The following is a 9,170-nucleotide window of genomic DNA, read 5'->3' as shown; positions in this document are numbered from 1 at the left end:
TGCCCCCAGGTTACTGAACCCTTAGAATAAAAGCTGCCATCGCCGCCATCACATAATCATTCTCATTTTAAACTATAGGCTTTGTGAAAAAACTCAGAGCTGTAGGAACAGCGTCCTATAGAGTAGAATAGGTCAAGCAGCTTGAGATCTTTTGATATTGGAGGAATGCAACAGCAGCATAAAGAACCACCGCTCCAAAGACATAATGGTTACCCTTCTCCGCTATTTCTTACAGCAGTTGGCAAAAATAAAGGCCGTCCACTTAGCAGGGCATTTTTTTCTGGGATAGGAGGATCCCTGTAGTCCTTGGAGGTCTCCACAAACCCGCCACTATTGCAGAAACGCATTGAACTGTGCGCCCGCGGCGCAGCAGCAGCATTTCCCCTCCGCGCTCGGAAGCGGCGGAGCGTTGGCGGCTCTCTCACCCGGAAACGGAAATAGTCGGGTTTCCATGGCGGCGATAGTAGTAGTAGCTGAGGCTCCAGTGCTATGGCGGCGACTGCTGGGTTATTTGCCCCGGGGGAGGCCTGTTTTGGCCGCCATGCTCGGCAGACTCTCGGACCGCTTGACCCGAGGCCGCGAAGGCCGCGTACGCAGGTGAGGGGGTCGGCTTCGATGACCTTGTTCGTCGCTAGACATGACGTGTGACGGTTCAGTGCATCGTTTTTAAGGAGACCCGTTAGAGGCCTTCCTATTTAGAAGTACTGTTATTAAGGTATGTTTAGCGAAGGGAAAGACTAGTATGTATCTGGGGAATAGTTTAATCTACGTCTGCTTTGTCCACTCCAGTGCTTTCCAGATTTTTTGGACTTCAAATTCCATCAGCTACACCTAGCATGTCCAGTGGTCAGGAATGTTAGGATGTGTAATCCGAAATATCTGGAGGGCGTCAGGCTGGGAAAGACAGATGTAGTGTCTATTGATACGGGATGAAGTGAAACAGTTGCATTTATATGCATAGCAGTAAGAAGGGAGCAGTGAATGGGGTCATCCAAATAGTGAGCTTAGTATTTTATTTTAAATTTTATTTTCTGCAAGTGTGTGAACAGTTAAGACTAAATGTAGTAAACTAATAAACATTTAATGGCAGAATTTAAAGACAACAGATTGAAAATTTTAACAGTGGATTCAAGTGATGCTTTAAAAATCTTGCGTAGTGGATTCATTTAAGGAAAGAAAACTGGTAATATTAACCTGAGATGTTTCTGATGTGTAGGACTTTTCTAGGTTAAAACTTGCACCTTGAACTGCATTGGAATCATATGGGCAGCCAATGCAAATAGGTCAGAATTGGTGTTATGTGTTCTGAAAATTTTTTAAATCTGGCTGCTGCATTTTGCACAGCTTCCAAATAGTTTTCAAGGGCAGCCCCATATAAAGTACATTGAAGTAATCTGTAAAATGGCTCAAGGACCCCAAAACTATGAACCTGCACCTTCAAGAGGAGGGCATCCCTATCTAGAACAGGTTGAATCTCCTTCATCTATTCAGAAGACCCACCCACTAACAGCTTCCCTGATTGAAATCTAAATGTTGTAACTTAATGTTGTAAACCACACAGAGAGCTTCCACTGGGGTAGTATAGAAATGTAATGAATCATAATGATAATCTCAGTCTTGTCAGTTTGTTAGCCCTCATCTATTTCATTGTTGCAGCCAGGCACAAATTTAGCATATTCACAGCCTAATACATGTAGGAGGATACGCATTTTAGTTTTCCAAACTGGACAGGAAGATGGTGATATGAAAGTGGGGAATTAACATATATCTCCTTTTCATAGTCAGATCACTTCCTACTGAGTCTTAGCAGACTTTACCTTTTGCAAGTGTGAGGGGCTATTGAAAATGATCTGCCTTGGCAGTTAATGGATTCTGATGGACTCCAGAGGACTCTGAGGAATTTTTCTGCTGGCATTGTTGGTACTCCTGTTAAAGCCCTAGTTACTCTAGAGAGTGCACTAGGAAAATTGATACAATTATTCTCAAGTACCTCCCTCTGAATAGAGCTTGGATAGCTCCCTGGCATACACTTGAACTGAGTCTAATGAAACAGGAGGGAAGATATTTAGAACACAGGTGTGCCATCATTATCAAGGCTGTTCTATGTCACTGAGGGTAGCAAAGAGGGACTTCTTTTCCACCAACACAGTGTCATCCAGCAGAGTTTTTCTAAGTGGTTCCTGGTCAGGGAGAGAAATGGTGAAAAACAGTAGTGTGCTTTGATAACTTTGCATGATGTTGTGAAAATAAAGTTACTTGTCTTTATTTTAACCTGGATCAATTAATACAATTCCATAATTAGAGGTGGAATTAAAGTGTTTTGTTCAGCTTTATAGGATGATTATTGGTTGGGGTGGCCTCAGGATGCAGACAAGTTGCTCAGTCAGATCTGTGTGTTTGACCTTTGCCTTTCATTACACTTAATATATTGTAGCACACACCCTGACTGCAAAACTTACACTTCTTACATTGCAGGAATCAATAAGAATTGCACAGTTGTTTGAAATGCAGTGTTCTAAATTGCTGATGATAAATTTAGATGCAGAACCAAAAAAAATTAAGAAAGAGAATATGCATTAATGGGATGAATTGAAAGAGTAGTTTTAGTATAAGAATGTTTCTATTCATCTACTTATGTTTTATAGGAGATGCTAATGCTTGGATAGGTGAATATGACTTTTCAGTTTGTATCTCTTAAGTTCTGATGAATGGGGATGTATATGGTACTAGTGAAAGGCACTCTAAAGATATAATTATCAATGCTGTGGGAATCAGGCTAATTCAATATAAGCAAAAGACAAGCTTGATGGTTCTAACAGGTGATACTGAAGACGATAAAATACACTTACTATGCATAAACAGGCAGTGTGATAAATTATGTAATGATCTCTGCTGCTACCAAGTGTAGTGTTAAGTACATTCAGGTGGGATCAAACCATTTTAGTGGCCATCAGCCCCCAGTTACTGAATTGGACTCCTTATTTTGTTCAGTCCAAGTACCAGTGCAGACAGTTCCATTGGTGTTAGGTACATAAATGCCTAAATATGAGATATCTAAAATGGGCCATATTCTTGAATAAAAATATGTGTAAGGCACTGAATGTTTCAGGGTTGAGAGAAGTAAAAAACCAATGTGGAAACTAGTCTATTGAATGGATCCTTTATTTCATATGACAGATTAATTTTGATATTGTGGAACTTTCTGTCAAAAGAAGCTAGGTAGCAAAGGAAGAATAGAAAGCAACTAAATATTGCCAGTGTCCTACTTCCAGCTTAAAAAAGAGTACAAAGCCATGACTGTTTAAAAAAGAAGATGATGGAAAAGTAAGTGTGGCTGCAGTTGATAGGAGTGCACACATTAGTGATGATAATAATTTCTCATTTATACTTTGAAGGGCTTTTCAGGGAATAATGGAGTCAAGGGTTGCTGTATATCAGCAATAGCCTGAGAAAATAAGTTCTACTCTATTTTTAATGTGTTAGCCAAATAAAAAGAGGGAGTATTATTAGAATGGGAAATGGAAGATTTGCTATCATGGAAAGCTTAAACAGAGTTAGAAGTGATAAATCTTAATTTTAAAAAGTCTGTAAATAGGTAAGGCCAGGGTGTGATTTTATACCATCAAAGCTCCTGAAGAAAAATGGTGAGTGCTGGGGAATATCTTTAACATCTCTGTTTTAAGATTGACAGAATTAGGCTTGATTTATCTATCTGGACAGTGACAAACATTGTTCCAATCTATAAGAAAAGTAGTAAGATAGAGCCAACAAATTATTATTCTATAAGCCTTTTATCTATAATAGAGAAACTATATGCTATGCACTTGAAACTCAAATTAATGGATTAGATTGAAGAAAATAATATAGGAGTAGAACAGATGAGTTTTTAAAAGAGTTGTTCTACACTGGATCATGGAATAGTTCTAATTCAGCAGTTAAATATTCAAAGCACCAGAAAGTGAAAGTTTATGCAGTGTTTGTATAACTTAAATTAGCATTTGGCTTTCTATTGATAGAGCTATTATGGGAAAACCTCCAATTTCTATGGGTAGGAGACTGTTTTACCTTTGAAAAAAAAAATACTTCTTTAAAGTTTGTTGTAGCCCAGAGGGAGATTTATCAAATGCACCAGTACCCCAGTAAGACTAGAGGTATGTATTAGTACCACAGCCATTCCATTTATGTATAAATAAACTGGATCCCACTTTATACTCACCTGATTATCATTGCCTGAAACTGTTAGATGCAGATGGTTGACTCATTTAGGATTATGAAGCAGTTTTGTAAATACTGCTTGTGTGAGAGTCTGATGATAAATCATCAAAAGACAAAGGTATGGAGGATTCAAAATGTGTGATTGGTTCATGATTGTCGGTGTATTGAGCAGGTGAGCAGTTATAACTATTTAGGCTTGACTTTCCTTTTCTTTTTTCTCAAAAAGGGGAAGTTATGCATGCTCACTATTTCAAATGTATAAAGTTGAAATAATAATGAAATTACTATATGGTATCCAACTATGGCTTATGGATTTATTATTTATTATTTATTTATTAAAACATTTTTATGCCGCCCCATTTGCCGAAGCCTCGGGGCGGCTTACAATAATAAATTAAAAATAATTATAATAATAAATTAAAAAATATAAACATCAGATTAAAAATACAAAAATACAATATAAAATAAGCCGCCCTGGCCAGATAAAATCCAATAATATTAACAGTTAAAATGCCGCTTAAATAAAAAGGTATGGATATGAATCAAAAGTTGGGACATGATCATTCTAAATTCTTGAGAAACATTGAGTCTCTCTTGCTGTGTTGAGAAGGCAGTGGTAAGAGTTAGAATCCCTTCTATAGAAACATTAGTGTGGATTTATGCATTTAATTTTGGGGTCTATTTACATATGAGCTTATTGCCCTCAAGCTCTCTGACACTGATGTTGATAGACAGTTACATATAACCTTGACTGAAGAAGTTAAATGATAAAGCCAATCAAATTGGATAACCAGTAACCCTGTTTATACCTGAAACAGCATAATTTCATAGAGGTGAGATGACACATCAAACATATTGATAGTGATTGCAGGTGGCAAGCTCAGAGGCAAGTTGTGCTCAGCACTAAAATGGGGACTAGAACCAAGATCGGAGTATATATCAGCAAACTACTCCCAGGTTTTACATATAATTTAATGCAGGAAATCATTTACAGCTGTTTGTTTCAATTGTCTTTCAAAAGCAGTGTTTGTAAAAAGTTCCACCTGAATTAAGACTTGAGTACTTGTCAGTCAGAACAGGTTGAAACAGTGGATTATGTTTGATTGGAATGCAGTTTTTATAATACTATTAGGCCCTGCTTTACAACTCTATTGATTATTTTGCTGCCAAGAGGGACAGATGTATTGTTTCACATCTGTGTCTGGTATAAATAAGACAAACAGAACAAAGAGCAAAATATCTTGCAGCAGCTCTTAAGGTGATTCATGATTAAAACAAATAAGGGCAGCTAGTAAATGCTGTTAGGGGATATATTATATGGACACTAGCTTTTCAATGCATATGTAAGCTTTGGTTCATTTTTAGACCCCATTTTGGTGTTTTACTCTACTTTGTTATGTTATATATTTCAAAACATTACTCTGTTTTAAAACATTGTTTAATAAAGTTTTAATAATGGTTTTCTACTGATTCATTATATGAAATAATGTCTCTGCATTAGTTATTTGTAGAAAAGTCTATTGACCAAGGAAAGACATTGATTGATGGACATCTAATAGGGAAGGGATGTCTTGCTGGGTCCAGGTGGTGGCCAACTCCTCCCTGGGAGAGGGTATGGTGCCAGTCACTTTAAAGGAGGCACAACAAGGTCATTTTTGATAAACCCTAATATAGACATGGAAGACATTTAACAGCTATAGGTCAGTGGTGAGTCCTAGCTGATGGGCAAGTGAGGAGGGCTTCTTTTGATGATTTCAGAGTGCCGTCAAGCTGGCACAGGAGAAGGCAATTCTTCAGGTAACTTGGGCTTAAACCATTTAAGGCTTTAAATATTAAAACCACTACTTTAAAGGGTACCCAGGAACACACAGACATCCAGTGCAGCTGGTGCAGTATCACAGTGGGCAGCCCATCCCCCACCAATTTACATGCCAGCTGGTGTTTAATTCGTATTGAAAGGCAGCCCTGCAAAAAGCATGCTACACTAGTCAAGCCTAGATGTTTGTAACAGTGCATGAATGACTATAACAGCTTCAGTATAAAGAAGTAATAAGCCACATTTTCTGCAGTGGTAATATAGTGTCCATTGACACTTTTATGTAGCAAAAATGATGAAATCTAGTACCTTAAAGACTTAATCAGATGCATAAAGTGCCCACAAAGCTTATGCCAGATTAAATATTTTAGGCTTAGAAGTGCTTCTAGAGTCTTTGTTGTTTTGCTGCAATTGACTAGTGTGACAGTCCTTCTGGAAATTATTACATAGGAACATAAATTTTAAAAGTCTTGCCTTGCCTTACTGTATCTCAGTAAAAAGCCAGCTCTTTACTGTGATACAGTACCCTTAAAAGTCTGAGAAACTTCCCTTTATCTGCTTAAGATTATTTAAAGAGCACCCCAGACAGCATGTTTCTGCTGTAACATCTCTGTTTTTCATGTCTAGTACCAATTGTTCTATCTGGCAAATTTAGCTTCATCTCTCAACTAGCTGGAGCCAGTTTTCCTTTAAGTGTTGTAGAGTTCAACTCTGGATTTCTTCTGTATTTTCATTTCTAAGTCAAATGCTGTATAAGAAAATTTCCATTCAACATTAAGAGTACAGTTGCCTAAAGTGGTTCGGTTACCAAACTTATATGGGTAATACATATATGTGAATTGCATATCAGAGACAGTTGTTTCTTCCAACTGTATTGCAAATTATATATAGTGGTACCTTGGCTCATGAACTTAATCTGTTCCACGACTCTGGTAGCGACCCAAATTGGCTGTGAACCAAGTCAAATTTCCCCATAAGGTTCAATGTAAATAAGGTTAATTCATTCTGTAACTATTTTTACAGAGTGACAAAGAACAAGAAAGATTGAGACCATCCCCCCCCGCCCATCTCCAAAGCACAAGTGTGGCCATCTCCCCCCGCCCACACGACCACGATCGCATCCGTCTTCCTTGCATGGGTGCAATCGCAGTCATGCTCGGGCAGGGAACTCAGGCGCAATCATGGCCATTCTCCCCCCGCTCCTGAGCACGAATGTGCCTGTGTTCCCTGCGCGACTGCGATCGTGGCCATAGATGGGTGTGATTGTGGTCATGCTCGGGCAGGGAAGGCAGACATGATCGTGGCCACACCCCCCCTCGAGCACGATTGCGGCCATCTCCCCCTCCAAGTATGAGCGTGGTTGTGCTCATGCAGGAAAGATGGGCGCAATCGCAATCATCACCCGATGTGGAGTTCGTAACCTGAGGCAATTTTTTCCTGAAATTTCTGTTTGCAACCCAATTTGGTCATGAATTGAGGCGTTTGTGAGCCGAGGTACCACTGTACTGCCATTGTTTGCTCACTATGGGAAGAAGCAGCAGTCTTGGAAATCTTATTTGGCCATGAACCAGTGAATTCCAGGGACAACTGCCTCTTCAGCCTTGAATAAGGAGGAAAAAAAGGTGTCTCAGATGGAGAATTAGAATATTTTTGTACAGAATCTTTCACAGAATATGGTTTGCAACTGGAACATTGTGTAGTGAATCTGTGTCTTTGGAACCTGCCCCAATAATTATTTCAGGGATATATTGTTTCTAACTGCTTTCCTGTGGGTTGTGTCATCCTGTTCCCTCTGAAATGGTCTTCTAGGCTTTGTCAGTGGAATGGTGGCCGTGTCATCTGCTACAGCATTCCTACACTTGCCTGTTACATTTTAAGGTTTAAGCTATTGCAATACTTTAATTTTTACCCAAAGTTTTTTCATTTTAAAAGTTATGTTTATCAGGGACTGATGATATTTACCCAAAAGGCAACTGTAATCAAGAAAACAAGAGGCAGCTGACCCTTGAGTATAATGGGAAACTAAGAAACTATGCAACTCTTACTGAGGCTTCAAGAACAGCTTGCAAAGTTTGCCAAGGGGAGTGGATAACACTGAGATTTTCATGTCACTTGTACAGATAGTCTCCAGGGGCTCCACTGAGAAAATGAAGGTGGTAGGATACCTTCTTCTTTGGAAATTTTCCTCTCTTTTAATACTTTGTTCTCCCACTGTGTTTGATTGTGGAATGGACGGGGAACTCTTGTCAATCTGATCTTTCTCTTTCCTCTTAGCTTTTAGCACAGGTGGGTCTACAGTTATGGTAGAGATACTATGTGCTGTTACAAAGCAGCAGGAAAGAGCCATGTTCTGATAGTTCCCCCCCCCCAAACATTATATAATCATGGCAAATACAAAGCAAGCAACAATGGGAAAATGTAGGTAAGTTGCCTATTATAGAGCACATCAAAGCTAAGAAAGCACAATGGAATGACAGATAGATCTCTGTAGTTAACTGTCTAAATAAAAAGGTAAATAGTTCATGCTGGGAAGGCATGTGAAAATGATGGTGACACTACCATGTGAAAATGAAAAGATGTGTACAGTACTTACATTACCCTATAAAGACAACATTGATAACAACTGGTAAGTAATCAGTGATTTAAAAAAAAAAAACTATGCTTGACATTCTTGTAATTTGCTTTCATGTACGTAAATTTGAACATCCTGCTCATGCTATTTTTGTAATTCATATGTTATGATTAAGCATTGATTATTCAGAACCTAAATGACTGTATTTAATCTTACTGACTGCAAGAAAGCAAAACTGTGTAAACAAGAGACTATTCATCTGATTTTCCTGAATCTAATATGTTGACATAAAGCAGTGAGATCAACTGACACCTGTGGCTAACATAATTCTTACAAATCTTTTCCTGCTGTTAATGCTCTGTTGCTCAGGTGCTAGGGCCAGGAGAGACCACTTTCTGCAAATGCTGGCATTTTTACATGAAGTGTGTTATTTTTGGTTTGTGCACTTGTTAAGGAGCCACACATCAAGCATGTTCATTGTAGAAGTCAGTGCCAAATGCCATACCTTCCCTTTCTCTTATTTATTTTAAAATACTTTTCTCCCTATCTTTAATCCCAAAGGGCTTC

The 9,170-nt window shown here is 38.6% G+C and overlaps 1 protein-coding gene across 3 annotated transcripts in view; it reads left to right on the top strand.

The window, feature by feature from the left end:
• The first annotated feature begins 447 nt into the window (after window positions 1–447).
• PGS1 (phosphatidylglycerophosphate synthase 1) overlaps window positions 448–9,170 on the top strand; it is a 41,417-nt gene continuing 32,694 nt past the window's right edge. For all 3 annotated transcript variants that reach the window (XR_006413714.1, XM_044419875.1, XM_044419876.1), the window contains exon 1: window positions 448–597. Coding sequence is in view for 2 of the 3 variants with exons in the window: in XM_044419875.1 (XP_044275810.1) it covers window positions 452–597 (146 nt within the window). In the remaining variant the exon portion in view is untranslated. The remainder of the gene's footprint in view (window positions 598–9,170) is intronic.

The sequence above is a fragment of the Varanus komodoensis genome, unplaced genomic scaffold (genome assembly GCF_004798865.1).
Source record: "Varanus komodoensis strain SLA01 unplaced genomic scaffold, ASM479886v1 scaffold11, whole genome shotgun sequence".
NCBI classification, from domain to species: domain Eukaryota; kingdom Metazoa; phylum Chordata; class Lepidosauria; order Squamata; family Varanidae; genus Varanus; species Varanus komodoensis.
This window is presented reverse-complemented; position numbering and strand designations above follow the sequence as displayed.